Source organism: Mesoplodon mirus, assembly GCF_964341445.2.
Source record: "Mesoplodon mirus genome assembly, chromosome: 5".
Classification (NCBI taxonomy): domain Eukaryota; kingdom Metazoa; phylum Chordata; class Mammalia; order Artiodactyla; family Ziphiidae; genus Mesoplodon; species Mesoplodon mirus.
In genome coordinates, this window is record NC_138980.1 from 124,750,328 (window position 1) to 124,773,668 (window position 23,341).

The 23,341-nt window shown below is 34.0% G+C and overlaps 1 protein-coding gene across 3 annotated transcripts in view; it reads left to right on the top strand.

The window, feature by feature from the left end:
* CERT1 (ceramide transporter 1) overlaps positions 1-23,341 on the top strand; it is a 130,085-nt gene that overhangs the window by 37,809 nt on the left and 68,935 nt on the right. For all 3 annotated transcript variants that reach the window (XM_082624132.1, XM_082624131.1, XM_082624130.1), the window contains 3 exons: positions 1,239-1,355; positions 19,336-19,443; positions 20,240-20,378. In XM_082624132.1, coding sequence (XP_082480258.1) covers positions 1,239-1,355; positions 19,336-19,443; positions 20,240-20,378 — 364 coding nt within the window. The remainder of the gene's footprint in view (positions 1-1,238; positions 1,356-19,335; positions 19,444-20,239; positions 20,379-23,341) is intronic.

Genomic DNA, 23,341 nt, shown 5'->3' on the forward strand with positions numbered 1-23,341 from the left:
TTATGAATATTTGGCTTTCAGTTAAATTTATAGTCATTATATTTATGTGTTAAATGTTGTCTTTTATGTATTTCTGTGTTCATAATTATTGAAGCGGAGTATGCATTGTCTTGTTTTTTCCTTTTTCTTCTCTGTAGCACACTCTATCTCTCACTGTAGCCCTAACTATGATGCCCAGCACATAGTGATTCAGAAAGTTTAACTTGTATCCTTTAGCCAGTCAGAACCATAAATTGTTGTCTTAATCTTAAAAGAGAAATTGTTTCATAGGCTAAAGACATTGTGGAATTATCTCATATTGTTTTTGTTAAACTGATAAGGAGATAAAAGATTGATGCTGTCAAAGGGGGGAAAGAGTAAACACAATATGTAGATTGTGTTCAGCAAATAAGTTTATTGTTACATTGACCAGAGAGGATTCTCTGTCCTCTAAGGCTAAGATTGTTCACAGGAGAGGAAATTGATTGTGCTTTATCCAGTGGAAGAGGTGGTATTTGTGAAATAGATCCTGTCATATTTGAACTTATTCATTGGGGGAAAAACAAATATATAAAATATTTATTTTATATATTCTTATGAAGAATGTGAAACACTGAACCAAGTAGTTGACATTTTTACTAATTGTTTACATTTTGATGGAAGCAGTTTCCTCTAGCTGTCTAACATAGGTCTGATGTAAAGTTCATTTTATTTTTTCTTTTCACTGGAAGCTCTCCTGGCTGTTGCGATCCAAGATGTGTAAAAACCTAGAAGTTAATTTGAAATACTTGGGAGGAACTGTTAATGTTATTAAAATATCTTGTTTATCAAATGTAATGAAATAAAACTATTGATGATGAGAGTTTACTTTTGAATTATGGAGGCAGGAAAAAAATTAGTAAATGTCTTTCATGAAACTTACTTTGGCCCTTTTTAAAATTGTGCTTTCAGTAGTCTCACTAGTTAAACTAACTCAAAGTATTTGATGAAAAATCTCTCTCTTTTTTTTTAATATGTTTGTAGTTTATGTGTCAACTCATTTGTAGGAATAGTGAATGAAACTTAGTTTTTGGTAACTATGCCCTTGTTGTGCTCTTTATTTGAAATATCTTCAAAAAAAGTTATTTGAGTAGAAAAATAAAAGAATAACAAGAATCTCCCACCCGCTAGAATGGGTATGTTCATGTTTTTGCTGTAGGGTGTGGCACTTCTAAGAATATAATTAACTTTGCTTTTTATTTTCTCCTTTTTCTCCACAGCCTCATGATTTTGATGAATGTCGCTTTGATATTAGTGTAAATGATAGTGTTTGGTATCTTCGTGCCCAGGATCCAGATCACAGACAGCAGTGGATAGATGCCATTGAACAGCACAAGGTGGGTCTCCAATGTTTACCTGTCCGTAGAGACCTAGGCAAGAGACTGGTGGTAACTCCTTTAAAATAACTTTGAGATGTATATATGTTCCTGAAAAGTTGAACATGATTTGGGTGGTAAAGATTAAAGTGGTATAGATGTAAATTTTTGAAATAATTTTATTTCTAACATTTGAGTTACACTAAGGGAATTTTCTGTGATAAGTATTTTTAATTGTTATTAAAACAAAATATGCCCTTTTATATAAAACAAATTTGGTTTTTGTATTTAGGGTTTGCTTCAAAGTGAATGCCTTTTATATGATCTGGATAAAAGAATTCTTAAAATAACATCAAATTTTAAAATCCTAATATTTGAAAGCTTCAGTGTTAATTTTTGTTGTCATTTGTAACCATTTGGGTATATTCTTAGTATAAACATTTGTAAATTGTTAAATTTTTGTAAATATGAAATTTTCTAATAAACCTTGAAAAAGTCTTTCTTACATAAATGTATAAGCCATATTCTTGTAATTTAAAGCTAGTTTTTGACTTCTGCTATGAATAATTGGTAAGTAGACTAAAGAAATACATGATATTAATAAGTATGCATTATTAGCTAATTCAGTATATCATGGTAAAACAAGGAATAGGGAAAGTTATAAATTCACCATGCCACTCCTGATTGTGGCTTAAGAAAACTTTGGACTCGTTCATATACTTGTCTGTACTTGTTCATTTGGGTTTCACAGAGTTTAGTTGAAACACCTGTTTTGGTTATTTAACAGACACAAAACATGTACACACACAAACACAACAAGAAAAACCAGTCTGGCCTGGGATACTACAGGCACATTCTTCTTGATATTGATCATGCATTGGCTTTTATTTCTTGATTATGAATTTTTCCCAGCCTAAAGAAATCTGACTGTGTAATGCTTTCTTTTTCTCCTTGTTTTAGCTTTAGAGTTATATTGCTTTAAAACATTTTGTGAATCTTAGTTATCTTGATAGTATTACCTCAGAAAACAGTCTAAAGATGAGAAACAGTTTTCTGTTATTTAAAAGTGATGAGCCGATAGCTAAGACATGGAAGCAACGTAAATGTCCATCAACAAATGAGTGGGTAAAGAAGATGTGGTGTATATATATACAATGGAATATTACTCAGCCATAAAAAGAATGAAATATTGCCATTTGCAGCAATATGGATGGACCTAGAGATAATCATACTAAGTGAAGGAAGTCAGATAGAGGAAGACAAATACTATATGATATCACTTATATGTGAAATCTAAAAAGAAGATACAAATGAACTTATTTACAAAACACAGACTCACAGACATAGAAAACAACTTATGGTGACCAGTGGGGAAAGGAGAGGGGTAGGGATAAATTAGGAGTATGGGATTAACAGATATACACCACTATATATAAAATAAACAACAAAGATTTACTGTATAGCACTGGGAACTATATTCAGTATCTTGTAATAACCTATAATGGAAAAGAATCTGAAGCTGTATAGCTGAATTAACACAATATTGTAAATCAACTATAGTTAAATAAAAATTTAAAATAAAAATAAATAAATAAAAGAGAGATGAGCTGGAATTCCAAAATCTCAGTGCTTTGGAGCTGGGCTTACCTGGATACAAGACACTGCAGCCTCTGCCATGTACGACATATGTGACCTTGCCTGACAATTCACTTCTTCTAAATGTGTTTAAGAACACATGAAATAATATATGTAAGGTTACTTACCAGAGTGGCTGATACATTTTCCCATTTATGACACAGTGGAAAAAGAAAGGGTTTTGGGAGTCACAACTAAATTCACTAAAATTATACCATGTTTTTTATGGATGAAAAGTTCTACATTCAGTGAGAGTTGCTAAATTTGCATATAAGGAGAGTGGCCTATTTTGTGTAGTTAATCAGGGCCAGCCCTCTTCCTAGTGATTAAAGACATTATTAAGTAGAACTAATTTATATGTTTGTATCTGAGATGACCTTTAAAGGCTTAATGCTAGCTTTCTCTGTTTTAATTAAGTATATTTTATTTTGCTCATTTTTCTTAGTAAAGCTGATTCAGGAATCTTTGCGGGTTCTTGTTTTATTTTTTCTCCTTGGATGTAGAATGATGCATAAAGCATATATTTCTTCCATATCATTGATTTCTTTGCACCCTTGAATAATGAATAGAATATAATCTCTTGGTCTCCCTCAGAGTATTATGACTTAATGCTCGATAACAGATTTTTGGTGAATTTAAGTTCTTAGACAATAGATTCAACAGCAGTGTTCCAGATACATTGTATAAACTTTCTGATTTCTAAATATGGTTTATTCATAGACAAGGAGAAATTGTTGTTAATTGTTATTCTTATTAATACTTATTTAATTTTAATGTAAAACATTTGATATGTACCAACTAAACAACATATCAGTGAAAATTTAAATTGAATTTGAATTCTAAAAATAAATTGAGTTCTTAAACTAACATAGGAGGGAGAAAATTCAAGTGCTATCACCAAACATAAGCAGCAAAGTTTTCTTTCCCCCCCCCCCGCCATAGACCAGGAACAGGGAGGTAGTGAGGAGGTGTATCCTGATTCATTCTTCAAAATCACTTAAGACTATTAATGTGGAACTTAAGTTTAGTAATTTTACTATTTAAGCAAGCATTCTTATATTGATATTCACAATTGAAATCAAATTGTTAAGGCATGATGGTGATAGGAGCTACTGTTTATTGAGGGTCACCAAGTACTAATTATTGTATTATGTACTTCATGTGCTTTATTTTCTGTCTACTATACTGAGCGATCAGGGAAATATTGTTTTACAGACAAGGAAACAGGCTTAGATTAAACTTAAGTAACTTGCCAGAGATTATACTACTTTTTGGCTAGTAGATACTTAGGATTCAATTTTATGTTGATTGTGCCTTCTATCAGTTACCATTGGCAGAATGTTTGAAAATAATTCCCATAGGCTCACCTCCTGCAGGTTAGAGTGTGTCATCTGAGTTCTGCTACTATATATATACAAGATAAATATGAACACATCTTTCTGCCCATGGATTGCCGTAACAACGTTTTATTGTAGTGTTTAAGCACTGGATACTGGTTCCTGACACATTGGATTAAATCCTGGCACTATTACATAATAGCTGTGTGACCTTGGTAGATTACTTAAAGGAGAAGAGATGACATAATGCAGTATATACCCCCCCACATATCTCCCCCCAAAAAACACAAAAAACAAACAAGCAAGCAAAATAACCAAGTTGTGATAAATCAAGAATATTGTATAATATTGTGTAATATTCCCATCATTCCACCTCACTCACTTCAATTCAGAGTTACTTCCATGGCACCACCTGTCCTTAGGATGGCCAGACAGGACACTTGGAACAGCGGACCTGTCTTTTTCTCTTCTGATGTCATCAGATAGTCCCTCATTGCTTTTGCTGTTAGGCCTTTGTTAGGGCTTCCCTGATAGGTTTTAGCTGGAGAAATTGGAGGTTTCTATTCTTTTCTTTCCAGGAAACTGTTAATGCTCATTATAATAACCTTTATATATCAGTCAGTTTCACATACATACATACATACCAGGAGTTCTAAATATTTTATAGAACCTCTTCAACAATAATAATATGGTAGAGGTGATGATGATGATAACAAACATTTTTGAGGATTACAGTGTGCCAGATATAGTGATAAACACTATACACTTTATCTCATTTTACTCTCACAATCTTATGAGGTTAACATTATTGTTCTGTTTTTACAGATAGGAAATTGAGACATAGAGAGGTTAAGTAATTTGTCCAAGGTTAAACTGCTAATTAGTGAAGGAGCCAGCATTCAGACCCAGGTCTGTATGACCTGAGAACCAGAGCTTTTGTCCAGCAAGCACTTCTGCCAATCCTATAAGTATGTATTCATGGGAAATATATTTTGTTGACTTAACTCATGGGCTTCTTCAATCACAAGGTTCTCATATTTTTTATATTTTCTTCATATCTCTAGTGTTCGTTTTGGACCATAAAGGCTCAGGGTTACAACTTCTATGTAGGAATTAGCAAAGCATTGGACACTTAAATTTTCCAGTTGAAATAATTTACAGTATTGTAAAACAGATTTTATGAGGGAAATGTGTAATTTTTGGAGGTTTTTTTTTTCACCCTTTTATCTTCATGGTTGGTGTTAGAATGATTATGACAGAAATACACTAGGGTTCTATGTTCTTTGTCTAGCTCGGTTGTTTTGTCCTCCTTGGTATTCTTTCCAGCATAACTTTCTCAGTACAAGAAAAGTTTTAAAAAGATGATTCTATGATTTAAATTTTCTCAGTATATTAGAAACTGTATAGTTCACTGTGACATTAGACAAGCAGCCCCTGTGGAAGAAAGGTATTTCTGAGGTCATTGTTAAATTCAAAGATTCTATTTTAATTTAAAATACGGAAAAGGGCATATGTATACCAGACCAGTAATTTTATTTAGAATAGTGTGCTGGCTTTATTATGTGGAATCCATTCATATTCTGCTTTTCTCCTTAGGATTTGAGACAACACTAAATAAATCTTTAAAGACAGGGTTTGCTTGTTTTTTTTTAAATCTCTTAGCCATCTGCCATGTTGTCTTTGAGCTTGAACGAGATTTTGTTTGTGAAAATTATTTGAAAACAAAAAGCTGTATGAATGTGAAGTTAAGATGGTTATTTTTTATTTGGATAAGTTAATATATTTCTAGTAAAGATGTATCTATGTATTATCTAAGGGCTTCTGTGAGCATTTTCTGCATAATTAATTAATAAAGGAAATACGATAAACCATCTGTTGATGCTACTATTTAAAAGAATTATAGGGTTACTCCTGGAACCTTCTACAGTTGCAATGTGTATGATTTTGAGTAAACACAGTTTCTTCTTACCATGAAAGAAATAGACTCCCCTACTTCACCACCCCATCCCTCAAAAAAAAAAAAAAAAAAAAAAAAACTAGCAGGAAGGCTCTCCTTGCACTAGCAGATATAAGAATCTTGTTGAAAAAGTTAAGTTTTTTGGCTCTGACAGAGTTTGTGGTAATCATGACATTCCCTTATTTCCATAAGGGAGCAACCTTAGTAGATCCTGAAATTTTGGTGGTCATTGACCACCCATATTCCCCATATTTTGGAAATTATCTGATACAAAAGGAGTCATAGGAAAATACACAATTCAGGGAGGAAGAATCCAGGTAATTTTTACAGATGTTGATTTTCTTTGGTGAGAATCCACAGGCAATTGTTTTGCAATTTAATGTGTATGCATTTGTTCCTTTGTGAAAGCCCAATAATTCATATGTGAAGCTCCATTTTATTACTTTCAGAAGAAAGGTTTATTCTCAGCCTGAGAAGTTAAGGGATTTCTGTCCAGGAAATTATGTGGAAAAAGATTGTCACAGTTGAGCAACCTAAACAATGCCCAGGACTCACTTTAAAGATCTTTTTAAAATTGTATTGCTATTTGCCATAATGAGTTTTCTTTTTCCTATGGTATGGCAGGGTCAGCTTGATCTTGGTGCTTTTTCTTTACTTTTAGGAGCAGTTTCTGCTTATTTGACACCTTAATTGTTTTTGTCTTAAATTTGACATAAACTTATTATAAAAGTATTTTTAAGTAGCTAGGTGGCAGAATATACCTGTTTCTTCTTAGCACTTTTTAAATATCAAAGTCATATAAAGTCATCCTATCTCTGTTTGCCTTTTTTTTTTTTCTTTTTTTTGACCGCACGATGTGTGGCATACAGGATCTTAGTTCCCAACCAGGAATCAAACCTGCCCCCTCTGCAGTGGAAGCTCGGAGTCTTAACCACTGGACCACCAGGGAGGTCCCCCGTTTGCCATTTTTAACCAACTATAATACTGGAAAAATTTCTTAACAGACTCTAGAGGTTCTTTCTATACTTGTCTGCTTTATAAATGATTATCATGTAAACTTAGCTTTGCAATTTTGAATCTGATTAATTGGCAAAGGCTTAAAACTACTATTTTTTAGTGTACACTTTATATAAGTAATTTCATGGGGTCAGTGGACTAGAACTAATTTTTCTTTTACATTATTTTCGTCATTACCACAGTGATGAAGGGAAGAAGATGGAATCAAATTTTACTTCTCCTTTACATTCAAGAATTTTAATTTTTGAGGGAAGTGCAAATCCAGTAACTAGCTGCCGGAGTAGTCAGGGCTTTGCCATTTTCTCAAATAAGTTGTAGAAAAACCCAATAAGGTGGTATCACAACTGAACTTTATTAACCAGCAAAAAACCTTCATTATGTCTCTGGATGTTTCTCTCAAGATAAGAAATTTGGTTAGTCTCTAACAGTGGGAGTTAATTGCTAAATTGCTTCCAGTAATCCATACATGGTTAGTAAATTTTTTTTAACATCTAAATGTAGATAGTGTCATACTACCATGATTTTAAAGGTTGGTGAAATCAAGAAAGAAAACATGGTACTAACTCTTATATTCTTAGTGTTCTGGGAATAAAAATAATTCTACTGTCAAGAGCTTTTAAAATAACTTTTTTAGTTTCTGTTCCCTACAGTTTTGTTGCATGCAAAAGCTGAATTCACCTGAGCCAACATTTGCATTTGTACTTCCATACGTCGCCTAAATACTTAATGAAGTATATCATCTTAAAAAGAGGGAATAAATGTCACTAATTTTAGTTTTCAGCCAGGTTCTTTTATCTGAGGAAGGTGTTTATCTTTTACCAAGATAGTAAAGGAAGAATCAGGATTTTACATGGAACAGTGAACAAAGATATTTAGGTAGCTAATCATATTAACTGTGTGGTTAGTTGAGGAGAAATAATTTGACAACATTTTATGTCAGAAAGGTAGGGAGAGTCTTACAAGTCAATAAGAAAAATTTACACAGTACAATTTTAAAAAAAGGCCAAAAGACTTGATCTGGCACTTCATAAAGAGGATATCCAAATGGGTAATGAACATATGAAAAGGTAGTCAGTGCCATTAGTCATCAGGAAGTGCAAATTTAAAGCAGTGATACCAGCATATGCCCATCTGAGTGGCTTAAAAAATAAAAAGATGTAACACCAAGTGTTGGTGAGGCTGTGGTACAACAGGTGTAAACTGGTGAAACAATTTCGTAGAATCTACTAAAGCTGAGCATAGTTGTCTGTCTAGATCAGGTGAATATTGAAAGTTTGAAAACATCTCACAAGTATTGATGTCATAGATCCATCCATTTTTAGTTAAGCTTTTTAGGGTACAGGGGGTACAGGCCAACCCATGTTACCTTGAAAAATGGGAATATTGCCAGGATCCAAGAAAATTTATAATGCCTTACCTGCAAAGAAAGCTGGAACTGTATACTTGTTTCTGAGTGCTTTTATTGTTAACAAAACTCAGTTACTCAATCACCTGCCCCCACCTACAGTTAATGTAGCTTAGTTTCATTCTGTTATTTCTTCTCTCTTTCATGGCTCCTGTTTATCCGTGTTTTGCTCTCCCGTCCTACTTAGTTTGTTTTTCCTTGCTTTGTCATGACCTTTTCCTACTTTCGGCTTCTTTTCGGCTTCAATTCCTGCCTCTATCTGCCCTGATCTCTTGGCATTTCCTAAAGTAAATGTCTTGAGAAAACCCGATTGCCTTTTTACTCCAGGTTACTATTGGCCACCCTAGGTCCAAGTATAATGAATTGTATATTTACTTGTACTTTAAAGGATAGAGTGGGATTGGCAGTTATACAAATAAAATGTTCTGAAAAGGTATTCTATAATTTTTTATAGAGTTTACCAAACTTGCAAGTTTTTGTAATGCTTACCACATATTTGCTACTAACAATTTAGGTAAATATCACTAGATGTTCAGCTGATTTCTCTTATCTTTTATTAGTCTGTAATTTGCTTGCAGAATGTTTCTTTAGATAAGAAATTTAAAAAGACAGTTAATCTAGAGTTGAATAACTGTTCCATATTGTTACTATAGAAAATATTAAAGAAAATGAGGCTGTGTGCTATAGAAGTCCTTTTTTTTTTTAAACGGTGTTTCAGTATTGTATTTGAATTTTTATTTAATCAGGAGGGAAGATTTCTGACAGTCACCAGGACAGATGGGATTCTGCTTTTTCTATATCTGTTGTGGAAAAGTAATGGTGGGTGGCATGGCTTTTGCATATTGACAGCAGTGGAAACTGTTTTCTAATTTTACTTGCTGAGTATATTGGACATTAGCTGGGAGAAAATGTTTCTTAAAAAAGTCAAGGAACACAAAACTGCTCTTTTTCACCAAACACATCTTTTTAGCTAATAGCTTAAAAATGATTTTGCTTCTGTTGTCTTTATTACCTGGTAAATATTCTGGGCTTGTTTGGTATTGAGGTATGAAAGACAGCATTGGGTTAAGAATCGTAAGAATAGGTAGCAAAGTAAATGAATGTTCTACAGGTTAAAATGTTATACTGAAAAAAATTCTGTCATTTTTTTAGTCATATAGCAAGTTCACGTTCTTGACAGACAAGACAGGATCATTGGCAAGAATGCTTATATCACTGTTCATTCCCTAGCCTAGTTCTCTTCAGTAGCACCCCTTTGAACTATACAGAGATAGATGAGTAATTAGACACTGTTATCATTTAATCCTCCTGGAAGTCTTTCACTGCAAGTGTTATTCCCATTTTGCATAAAAATGAAATTGAATGGATTATGAGAACATTGATCAGTGAGTGGTAACATTATTCCAAGAAGAGCAACCTCAATTTTTTGTAATACACACCCCCCTTCTAGTTAATTTCAGCTTTTTCTCATGGATGCGTAGTTGAATACTAAAAAATAAATCATCAGTCTGCCTCCTTAAAAGAAGAATCTTCCCCATACAGTTAGATCTAAAAATTCTTAGCAAGTCTTTTAAAACCATTCCTGAAAGTAGTTTTATTGATTAGATTTCATTGGTTTTTGCACTGGTTTTTAAAAGTAATTTTTGTTAATTATAAGGGAAAAAAATACAAAACTACCATCAGTCTTATAACCAAGACAATTATTCTTCATTTTGGTGCATTTCCTTCTTATTCTCTGCACATTTTGCCCCTAAAATATTATGGAAATAACAAGTTTATATCCTGTTTTTTTAAAAATCTAACATCATTTTGTCCATATAACACAGCTTTATTAATATTTCATTGTATTATCATTTTGGTACTCATTTGCTTATTATAAGACCTTTAGATTGTTTTCAGTTTTTTTGCATTTAGTATTTAATGCCTTCCTACATAAATTATTTTCCTGTAGTTTAACTGTGTCCTTATAATAGATTCTCAGAAGTAGAATTGCTAGGCTTAAGGATACAAGCATTTTTGATATATGTTGCCAGATTATTTTCTAGAAAGATTGTACTGATCTACATTCCATCTGCAGAATGTGCAGATCTTCCTTTCACTGCATCTTTACCAGCATTATTAATTTTTTAGCCCTTTCTAAGTGAGATAGATTAAACATGTATCTGTGACTTTATTTTTTTGTTTTTATTTTTGTAGAGGTGATATATGATTATTGTAAAAAAATCAAACAATATAGACAATACTGAAAACTATAAAAAAGAAAGTGAAAATTTAGGCCACATAGAAATGACCACTGTTCATCGTTGGTAAAGATTCCTTCCAAATATTTCTTTACATGTATGCCTTACAGTTTTACATAAAAGATACCATACTGCTTTGTAGCTTTTCCTTCACTCAGCAGTAAGTTATGGGTATCTTTTCATGTTTGATATAGATCTCCATTCCTCCCTTACCCCTAAGAAAGGAATTCGTGTCTTCTGTAGAAAATTTAAGTTTGGGACCAAAGCCCCAGAATAATTAAGAATGTTCATTTACTGACCATTGTTTTATGTGCATATATTTCTTTTAGGATCCTTGCAGGAAAGAATTAATGGTTCAGGTCCCCTGGCCAAATACCATCTTAACGTTTCAGCAATCCTGCGAGTACTACTTATACATATTAAACCTGTTTTTTCTCTTATTGGGACATTTAAGGGAGCCTCAAAAAGTAGTATTAATTGTTTTGCCACTGTCGTCTCTTTGCAATTAGATAAAAAGAATGGGATTATGACCTTTTTATTTTGTGCCTACGAAACTTCCTTCTAAAAGAAAATATATTTACATTGGCCCTTTTCTCTAGGGCAAATCATAAATTAAGAAAGTTAATGAGCAGTGTTGGTATTTTGTTACATCTGCTGCTAGCTTCTTTTTACATTTATTTTCCTCTGTATAAGTGTTTCTGGAGTAGAGATATAAAGGAATATCCTGCCTTTGTGGGAAGGTGAAGAAGGAATGGTAGCTAACACTTATTAAGCACTTATGATGTAATATAAATATTACAGAGTATTATTAAAGATTTCTTCACTATAAAGCACATTTCTTATATCCTTGTCTATTTCTTCAAGTTCTACTATTTCAAGACAGATATTTCCTTACAACAAACAGATGCTAGAACAAAAGACTTCATTACAACAGTACTGATACAACACATTTTAAATAATGGATAATAAGTGAATATGGAGGCTAATAGTAGTTTATTTTAATTGTACTTCTACCTCTAACAGGGACCTATAAGCAGTGTATGAACTTGATCCAAGGAGAAATATGGAGCCAAATAGGATTTAAAACAGAAAGTGAAGAATAAGATGTCTGTTTTTAAAGGACCACTCTGGCTACACTAGAAAGGATTTCAAGAGGAACAAGACTAAAAGTAGTTAGAAATCTGGAGGATTTATCCAAATGAGACACTAGGTGACCATAACTAGAAAATGGCAGTGAGAAAATAGAGAAAGGGACAGATTTGAGAGAAGTAGAAGCAAAGTCTCTGGACGTTGAAGCAACATAGTAATGATTAACATCATGGGCCCTTGAATCTGGAACTAAATCCTGGCTCCCTTACTTATCATTTGCATGACTCATTATGTAAAATCACCTATAAAAGGGTATAATATTAGTGCCCATTTTACTTAGACTATTGAAAGGATTAAGTGAGATAATGTACTTAAAGCACTATCATCATGCCTGGCACAAAGTAAGTATCCTAAGCATTAGCTTTTACTATTGGTATTGGTGTTATAATTTATCCAGAGTGGCTCTCTGAAATTTATATATAAAGTATCCATGTAAAATTGCTCAACTCTTTCATCAGCCCTCCTCTCAAAGCAAAACAAGAAAGATCTCCCTTATCCTTTAGTATTCACCTTCTAAAGCTAGGGTGGAAAAATTGCTTAACAGTCTTCCTTTATACAGCCTCATTTGATTTATCTAGTTATTTCTTACCTCCATTTTAATGTCATTAAGAAACGACAATTGGACTTTTAGACTCCCTCAAAGGGGGAAGGATTAAAAAAAAGATAAGGCTGAGTTTCAGAGTGTCAAAGTTAGTTTATTTAGAATCTTTTGTATCATGGATTGGGTTCTTAAAAAGCTTTTGGTGCAGAGGCTGTACTTGTAGCTTCCTGATAAGTCTACTTTGATTTCTCCTATAGATAAAACAATGTGTCATGGAGTCCAAAACCCTAAATTAAAACTGTAAGAAAGAGGAAGCTCTGAAATCAAGGAGAGTGGAGGCAGCTATTGTTAACTCTCTACTTCTACAGTATCATCTTGTATTTGGGCATTTTTTTAGTACTTTGGATTTCCATAGGCAGTGTCTTATTTTCTTTTACCCCCCTAGCATTCTTTTAACGCTTAACTAGGGTGTGCAGTAAGGCCTTGGTTAACCCTTCCAGCCTCATATCACTACAACACTGCTTATTTAGATATTTCTGTAAAGGAAAGCTTATCTCATGCTTATTAGAAGAAAATGCAAAATGAATAACCAACTAAGGTCCATAAATGACCTTCAAAGGATGTATTTTATTTGTTATTGGTTTTTAAATTATGATACAAGAATGACTAGGAAACATTCCAGTATGATTTGAGAAAAGTATTATGAGGGTAAGCAAATGTTCTACTCAGTGAAGTTAACTGTATTACTGCTGGGTTCTAAGCAGTTAGAAATGGATAAAATCTTTTATAATACCATTTTCTTAAATATATTTAAAAATTTCTTTGATTCATGAGGTACTGCAATTCCTGGAAAACATTGTAGGTTGAACCTTTCCTCATCTGATACATTATTAGTGTTGCTCTTCTGAATAAATTGTGGGGTTTTTTTAAAATAAAAATTTATTTATTTATTTATTTTTGGCTGCATTGGGTCTTCATTGCTGTGCAGGCTCTTCTCTAGTTGCAGCGAGCAGAGGCTACTCTTCATTGCAGTGTGCGGGCTTTTCGTTGCGGTGGCTTCTCTTGTTGCAGAGCACAGGCTCTAGGCACACGGGCTTTAGTAGTTACGGCACACGGGCTCAGTAGTAGTGGATCGCAGGCTCTAGAGTGCAGGCACAGTAGTTGTGGCGCATGGGCTTAGTTGCTCCGCGGCATGTGGGATCTTACTGGACTAGGGCTCGAACCTGTGTCCCTTGCATTGGCAGGCAGAATCTTGACCACTGTGCCACCAGGGAAGCCCAATTGTGTTATGTTTTAATCTTCCCAGCTGGTTCAACAAACGACTTTCTTGTATTTGGCCTCCACTGGATGTATACATTTTTAGCCTAGGTTTTGGTATTTAGGTTTAGTATAGAGAATTATAATTCTAGACTAGCCATATCATTTTAAAGATAAGAAAATTAAGTCCAGGGGACTTCCCTGGTGGTCCAGTGGTTAAGACTCTGTGCTCCCAGTGCAGGGGGCCCAGGTTCGATCCCTGGTTGGGGAACTAAGATCCCACATACCTCAACTAAGCCTGCACATCACAACTAGAGAAGCCCGCGTGCCACAACAAAGACCCAGCACAGCCAAAATAAATTAATTAATTAAAAAAAAAAGAAAATTAAGTCCAGGAAAGTAGTGACTGACTTGTCTAGTTGTATAGTGGTGACAGTGACAGTCGAGCAGGTCTTCTCTCTGTTATCATTGTGTTCTTTATACTTCAGAGGCTACCACTTCTCTAGGGGGATCCATATGTATTTGAAAGGCTAAATAGATGAGATTTTAATATTTATAAGCGTGAAATTGTCATGCCAAATTTTATTACAGCAAATAATATATGTTTACCTACAATCATAAATTGTTGCCATTGTAACTTATTATGATACTGTAAACCATAATTTTATTGATTAAATTGTTCTCCTGGCTATAGTATCTTGCTTCTCATGTGGTTTGCTTTAAAATGTTAACATTGGAAGTAGATGTGTGGGTGCTGGCAACATAGCAACCGCATTTGTTTTTATTATGGGTTTCAGAGTTTCAGTTTCTGGAAAATGCTCCATTGTTCTAATGTTAACATTTAATCTTCTATTTTCTCTCTTCCCATAATTAAAATGGGAAGAAACAACAGGGAGACTATGCCACAAAATAGGTAATTTTTGACACCATGAGGAAGTAATTTCTTTCTCAGTTACTTTGCTGTGCTTCTTGCTGGAGAGTGTTATTAGAAAAATGAATAAGCTTTTCAAAAGGTAGGTGCTATGAAAAAAAACTAATAAGCCAATCTATTTCCTTTATTTTATACCACTGTTTTTTGGAGTATAGATAGGCTGATGAACAGACTGTGCAAAATGAAAATATATGTTTATCTCCTACATGAATAAGCCAAACTATAAAATTTAGCTGTGACTTTAAGGGAGTTTCTTTTCAAATCAGTTCTTAGGCATTTCTGGTCCTTTATTAAATTCATAACTTTGAACTCTGTGACTTAATTTATCATGATTTTAGGTGTTCTCAGAAAATCAGGATACAGAAAGTACAGGTACATACATGCAAGGGATTTAGTCTGAAGGTTACTATTGTACTTTGACCAATAGTAACCTTTGTATCAGCTTTCCAAGTATACTGCTTGGAAAGTGCTACTGACCCCCTCTAGTGGCCAAAAAATTACACTCCCCACCCCAAAAATAAGGAGGAATGTTATAACAAAGGTGTGGTCTCATTACTGTAATATTTAAAAGAACCCAGCCTTGTTCAATAAGTGTTTCATTGAACCAAAATATCATTGTATGTTCATGCAAAACATGTTGAGGAACACTGCTTACAAACACACAAATTTGGGAAAGAAGGGTTTTTTGCAAAGCAATTTGTGTGAGGGATCTTAAAGCGTATATGTTGAAAGGAAATATTCCTATAGTAACTATTTGAATTCCACATTATTAATTTTAGATGCAAATTGGTGTTTTCAAAAATACTGTATTGGTGATTAGAGCTTGTAAGTAAGCTCTACTTTTTTCTTATGGAAGAATGGGGTTAGGAAAAAGCCAGCATGCCTTTAAAGTATTATCCCTAAAATCATACCAATGAGATTTTAAAGGCATGTCAAGACTTTTAGGAACATTTAACAATGTATATCAGTTGTGACCATAAAGTAATTTCTTCCCATTTCCATCCTTGGAAATTTCCCTCACCCCCACCTTCGAAAAGCAAACCTTGTTAAATTCAGGATGAGTATTGTTGCCTTAAAGTGGACATCTTGGAAAGCCAAATAGATGTCAACAACATTGCCACTTTCCAGAATAGTTTTATAACTTATCTTTTAGAATCATTTTGGCCCCTGTGACGAAGTGTTTTTAAAATATTGATATCTTAATGATAGATTAGATTTTTGAGAGAAATCCAGTACTAAATCAGAGCCATGTCATGTGACTAAGAAAGGCAGTCAAGCTTAATTATACAGTTTATAGCTATTCCTTTAAAGTAGTGAAACAGTTTTAAAAGTTTTATTCTGCGACTCCCCAAAATGATTTTAGATAGCTCCATTTTGTGGCTGTATCATAAAATTACTCTAAATATTGTGGTAGTACCATCAGGAATCTTTTATGCAATGGTAGCATCACTGGCACAATTATAGACATTTCCAGAATGACCGGTTTTTAAACAGTGAGGATTCATTTGTATGTGCATGTGTGTATTTGTTAAACACTTAAATTATTTATTTTAAAAGTTATCCCAGTGCAGATACTGACATAGAGTGACAAATGAATCCCATTTATTTATTTATTTATTTATTTATTTAATTTATTTTTTGCGGTACGCGGGCCTCTCACTGCTGTGGCCTCTCCCGTTGCGGAGCACAGGGTCCAGACGCGCAGGCTCAGCGGCCATGGCTCACGGGCCCAGCCGCTCCGCAGCATGTGGGATCTTCCCGGACCGGGGCACGAACCTGCGTCCCCTGCATCGGCAGGCATACTCTCAACCACTGCGCCACCAGGGAAGCCCCAACCCCATTATTTAAATTGAATAAAATGGAATTGGTCTTCATAAGTATACTTTATTTTTTTCCCTTGGAAAGTGAAACTTTATTAAAGGTAGAAATACAATTACTCTAAACTCTTAGCCTCAACATTCATTTACTATCCATTACTTAATATGTACAGCAACAGTATTGCTATAGTAGAGTTTTTTGTTCTATCATGTCTTTGTTGTAAGGAGATATTACTGTTTTGAAATAGTGGAACCTGAAAAAACAGGCAAGGATGTAAGAAGTATGTTTCATAGTCAAAAAACATTTAGTAAAGCTTTGTAGTGTAGTGTTTATATTTTGTTTCAAGATTTTAAACTTTTGACTTACTCTGTTTAGGACTCATTGATATAAAGCAAGTAAATGGAGAGGGTAGATTCATTTGGATCTGGATTTGAAATTGTTTGGTTTTAAATATTTTTCAAATAAATATCCAAAATTTGTTTTTAAATAAAATTTTGATTGTAAATTATGGGGTAGTTTTGTATTTAAATGGACGGTTCAGATTAATTTCTGTTGAGAAATGAATGGCACATAGGTGTCGGAGATAAGTGATTTCTGAAGTACGTACCTTATATTTTTGGTCCATCACAGATAGATTTTTCTTATTTTTATTTATTTATTTATTTATTTTTGTGGTATGCGGGCCTCTCACTGTTGTGGCCTCTCCTGCTGCGGAGCACAGGCTCCAGACGCGCGGCCTCAGTGGCCATGGCCCACGGGCCCAGCCACTCCGCAGCATGTGGGATCTTCCCAGACCAGGACACGAACCCGTGTCCCCTGCATCGGCAGGCGGACTCTCAACCACTGCGTCACCAGGGAAGCCCAGATTTTTCTTATTTTTAATTGCAATCTTCTATATTTAAATCTAACAAAAAACTTTACCAAACAAGTACAACAATTAAAATGTAGAAACACTACACTTAGAAAGTTAGCATTATTGTCAAATGAGAAAGAGAAACTAGAGCCATTTTAGTTAAGGAACCTAGCTCAGTACCTTTGTTCCAGGACATTATTTGATAAGAAGTCTTATTTTTTTTATGAATTGCATGATTTCTGTAATTAGAATATTCTTTTTGTGGGATTCTGTGATACTGAAACAAGCTTACCTTTTTTTCTTCAGCTAATTTATTGAGGTCCAATTTATTGTACCTTTGATTCCATCTAGTCATGAGTTTATAGGTAATTTGTTAGTAAATTCAGAGTTAAGAACATATTGCAGTACCTTTTATAGGTAGAGTGTTTTATGAACAGGCATTATTAAAGTATGACAATTTTACTTTGAATCTTTAGCAACCGGTATGTACTGGAAGCTTGAATTTTAAGAAGCTGCACTAGGTGTGATGCCAAAAATGATTAGATATTATTTTACCTCTTAAGTTTAGTGTCTAGGATTAAAATTATGCACAGTACTTGTAAAAGAATAACAGTAGGAAGAAATCAGAGATCCCAAAATACTTGAGCAGGTTTTAGGTACTTGGAAGTTGTTTTTTTCACATGTTTAATTCTTTTGTCCATGTTTTTAGTACTGCATTTTCCTAAGAAGGATGGGATGCAAAATTGATACTTTATAAAGAGTGCCAACTCCATCAAAATTAGATCACAGTTCTGAGTCTAACTAAACCCCAAAAAGAGTTCAGTTATCTTCTATGATGTGATTACAGAATAGACTGGCAAAATTGGAGATTTTCTTTGTGCCATGAACTGTCAAGGTGGCTACAAAAATGGAAGAAATACAGTCTTCTTACAGAAGGTACAAGTCCACTAGTAGTTACAAAATGTAAACTATTAAAATTGAGTGGCAAATGCCATAATCATGATACGTTAAGAATGGTTGAGAATACAGAGACAGACTATCTGGAATAATAGGAAAGGTTTCATTGACAGTGATATTTGAGCTGTGTCAGGATAAATAATTCATCTATAAAGAAGTTTTCCCTTTTTTTCTTTTTTTTTTTTTGGTCCTTGTTCTACCCAAATTTTTTATTGTGGTAAAATATTCATGACGATCTGTCATTTCAGCTATTTTTAATTGTACAATTCTGTGACATTAAGTATATTCACATTGTTGTTCAACCATCACCACCATCACCATCCATCTCCAGAACTTTTTCATCTTCTCCAACTCCAGCTCTGTACCTAGTAAATTCTAACTCCTCATTCTCCCCTCTTCCTAGCCCCCTGATAACCACTGTTCCACTTCCTGTCTCTATGAATTTACCTTCTCTAGCTAGTTTTCCTATTATTAAACTCTTTTAGCCAACTAGCCTATCATGTAGTTGGTATTCAGTAAATTTCTAAAGGAAGTGGCAATTAGGAATTGAAAGCATTGCTTATGCCAGTGGATTGCCTATATTTCTTGGGTGAACTCAAACTGCTAATTATTGTTAACAGTAACCTTAACAAAAATTTTTTTTGCAATAACCTTATTAATTTATAGGGAAACTTTTGTTTTCTCTTAAGTATTTTTCCAGTTTTATTGAGATATAATTGATATATAACATTGTATTAGTTTAAGTTTTACAACATAATTATTGGATATATGTATATATTGTGAAAGGATTACCACAGTAAGTTTAGTTAACATCCATCACCTCACATAGTTAAAAAGTTTTTTTCTCGTGATGATTAAGTATTTTTTATTTAATTTTTTTCATGTAGTTTACTTTCCTTTTTAGACTGAGTCTGGATATGGATCTGAATCCAGCTTGCGTCGACATGGCTCAATGGTGTCACTGGTGTCTGGAGCAAGTGGCTATTCTGCAACATCCACCTCTTCATTCAAGGTTTGTGGTTATGAATGCTTTAGTACTGAATGTTGTGAACAGAACTTATTTAATAGAATAAGTTTTTTGAAAGAATTTTCCTACAATGTAATTTATTTGAAGTTGTTACAGAATAGTTTTTTAAGAGGTAAAATCATGACTCATAAAAATAAAATGAACACATGTCAGAGATTTTGTTTCATTCATTAATGAAATAAGATGTTAAAGAAAAAATGTAGTTCAAAGACGAATGCGAAGAATGCTGAAATGATTTTGCTAATGCATGCAAAACTAATCAATAGTCACACATTAGTAACCAGTGTACCTCCACTGGACAAAGTTCATTTGCTTTTCTATGGGTAAGAATCATTTACATTACTCTCAGTTTTCTATGACTTAAAGAGTTATAAAATAGCTCAAATGCAATGAAATCAAAGACTTCTATATGATCGGACACCCTCTCCATGGATGATACTTACTATTCCTTTCAAAGGACACCCAGTAATATTTTTGCCCATTTTAAAGTCTTTCACAATTTATCATCACAGTGTTTAATTTGAAAATATTAAATGTTGTAGTAGCAAGTTGTCAGGCTTATTGCTCTCATTTCCTTCAGGCTTATCACTATCAAGCCATTAATTACTCAGTTTCAAGTCCGTCCCTGGAAATAATACATTGAACTTGACAACTCTCCCTACTCCATGCCCTCAATAGTAAGATACAGACCTTAAAAGGTGATGAAATACCATGGGACTAAATATAAACAAATTCTAGTTTTGTTAACTTGGATTACATCCCCCCGTTTTGTGTTTTGCAGAAGGGCCACAGTTTACGTGAGAAATTGGCTGAAATGGAAACCTTTAGAGATATCCTATGCAGACAAGTCGATACTCTACAGAAGTACTTTGATGCCTGTGCTGATGCTGTCTCCAAGGATGAACTTCAAAGGGATAAAGGTTAATTAGGCTATTACCGCTATTTAAAGCCTCTTGATCTTAAGGGTAATGTCTTTAAGTGATGAAGGTAATTATAGTCACTTTTGCTGTACACCTCTAATGTAACAGATTTCAGTGTCCACATAACTTGTGTACTTTAATAACATCCTAATTAATCTGATCACCCATACCAGATATCACTGAAGATTCTAAAATGGTTTTTGAACTCTTTATTCCATTAAAAAATATAATATCATCTTGATAATATGGGGCATTTCACATGATTATGTCTAATAAATGTACCCTATGACGAGTCTTAGAGACAAGCATATGTTTATGTTAAATCCTCCAGATCTGGAATCAGTCGATCTTTTTGTCCCTCGTTCTTCCTCTTCCTCTCCCTCTTTACCTCTCTTTCTCTCCTTCCATCTGTCACCCTCCCTTCCTCTGGCCTTTTTCTCATAGAAGAAGTCAATAATGGAATTACATACACATGTAAAAGTAATTTTAGTGAGTTTTTTTTTTTGTTAAGAGAGATGATCTTTAGTTAACTTATAATGTGAATTTTGAAGTTTTCATTTGTTACTGCTAAATATTACTGGTGTTGTCAATATCTGTTCTTTAGTTTTTCTCTTAATTTGTTACAATGGGCAAAAATGAACTACTCATAACAGTATTACTAAATCATGCTGAGTTCATACCCAGTATAACTAAGTTGCCTAACATGGTTTCGTTTCTTGGTCTTATTAAATGTCTTTGATCTGAGTTCATATTCTTTTTGTTGACTTGCTGGCAAGATGGTGGAGTAGAAGGACGTGAGCTCACCCCTTCTTACATATTCTTTTTGTCTTCTCTGTTCTTTGTTCCCTTTTTCTGCCTTCTTTTGGATTGAGTATTTTTTATAATTCCGTTTTCTATCTCCTTTGTTGGCTTTTTAGTTATACTCTTTGTTATTATAATGGCTACTTTAGGGTTTATAGTATGCACATTTAAGTTATTACAGTCTCCCTTCAAGTAATATACCCACCTCCTGTATTGTATAAGAACCTTAGAATAAGGTATTTCCATTTCTCCCTACTACTGTGGCAAGGCAGTTTCGCATTCTCTAGCCAATTCCCTGTGAATTATTCCAGGTCTGTGTTGTAGGAACAGGTGCTTTTCACTGCCCCACATAGGCTTTGGGTACTCTTCCCTGGTGGAATCCTCTCAGATGGTTCTTTCGATGACCTCTATGGTTCCTCAACTTGTATGTGCTATCAGTACTCTGCTGAATACTCAGGGGGACCTTCTGCCCATCTCCAGAGTTCTCTCTCTGTACAGTTCTCTCCTTCCAAGTACTCTGCCTTGTGAACTCTACTGTCCTTTGTCTCTCTGGATTCTCAGCTCCATTTCTTCACCTCAGTCTACCAGGCTCCTCCTGGGTTCCTCATTACTCTATAGCTTGGAAACTGTCCTATGGCAGTAAGCTGGAACATTCACAGGGCTCACATCATTTGTTCCCCAGCCCTTAGGGATCATTGTCCTTTGTTGCCTAATATCCAGTATCTTGAAAACCGTTGTTTCATACATTTTGTCTGATTTTTTAGTTTCATGCTAGAGGATAAATTCTCTCCCTGTTTTTCCATCTTTGCCTGAAGCGGAAGCCCATATTCCTCTTAAAGCACTTAATTTTACCTAAAGTATCCTTGAAGTTCTTTATATTTGATGCACTTTTAAGTTTTTGGTTCTTTAACATTTAATGTTTATTTCTCTAAAAATAAAGACAGTTGAACTTCTATTTCTCATTAATTAAAAAAAGTATGTATACTTTTTTTTGTCAAATTAGATATTACACATCAGCTTTCATTTGCTTGCAGGATGTGTACAGATTTGGATTCCTTGTTTATTTTTAAATGATTCACGTCAATAATATATAGCATTTTAAAGACAAAAGTGATAGTGGAAGGAGTGGAAGTTGGGATGTAATAATAACCATGTTGTGTAGAAGATTTGAAAGATATTTTTAAACATTATTCATGTTTGATTATATAGCAACAGTCATAGACTAATGTATTAGTTGTTAGGGATGCCATCGCCAAAGTACTCTATAGACTGTGTGGCTTAAACAATGGAAGTGTATTTCCTCACAGTTCTGGAGGCTAAAAATGTGAGATCAAGGTTTTGGCAAGTTTGGTTTTCTTCTGAGGGCCATGAGGGAAGGATCTGTTCTAAGCCTCTCTCCTTGGTTTGTAGATGATCATCTTCTCCCTGTGTCGTCACATCATCTTCCTGTAAGTGTCTGTGTCCGAATTTCCTCCTCTTATAAGGACACTGGTCATATTGAAGTAGGGCCCCTCCTCATGACCTCATTTTAATTTGATTACCTCTGTAAAGACCCTGTCTCCAAATAACAGTCACATTTTGGAGCACAGGAAGGTTAGGACTTCAACATATGAATTTGGTTGTGGCACAATTCAGCATATAATGACTGATTTCCCTATAAATGGCTATTTTAAGAAATGTTTTTAAGAGTACATGCTGGGTAAAGGTGAAATAAGAACATGGACCATAGTTTCCTACTTTGACTATAGACTGGAATTGCTGACCTAAGGATCTCTATAGATGTACTTTTACTAAATTATCAAGACTAAATTATCTGTGACTTAAAATTTTTTTAAGAAGAATCACTGTTCTTCATTAATTGTGTCACTGAAATGATAATAGCAAGCTCTCATTTTAGGTGTTCAATGTTTTCATTTAAAAAGTTTTATCGTAATTGCTAGTAAGGAGACTTAACCACACACACACCCCCCACACTTCAGTAAGATTTAATTAACCATTTAGGTCTAGATACTCTAGGATTACAGAAGTAGAAGACATTATCTCTGACCTAAACATATATTTTAAAACAAGACATATATACCATATTAAACGTAAAGGTTCTAATCTTGCTCTTCTATTCATTATTAGTTTGATGACTTGAAGTAGATTACGTAACATTTCTG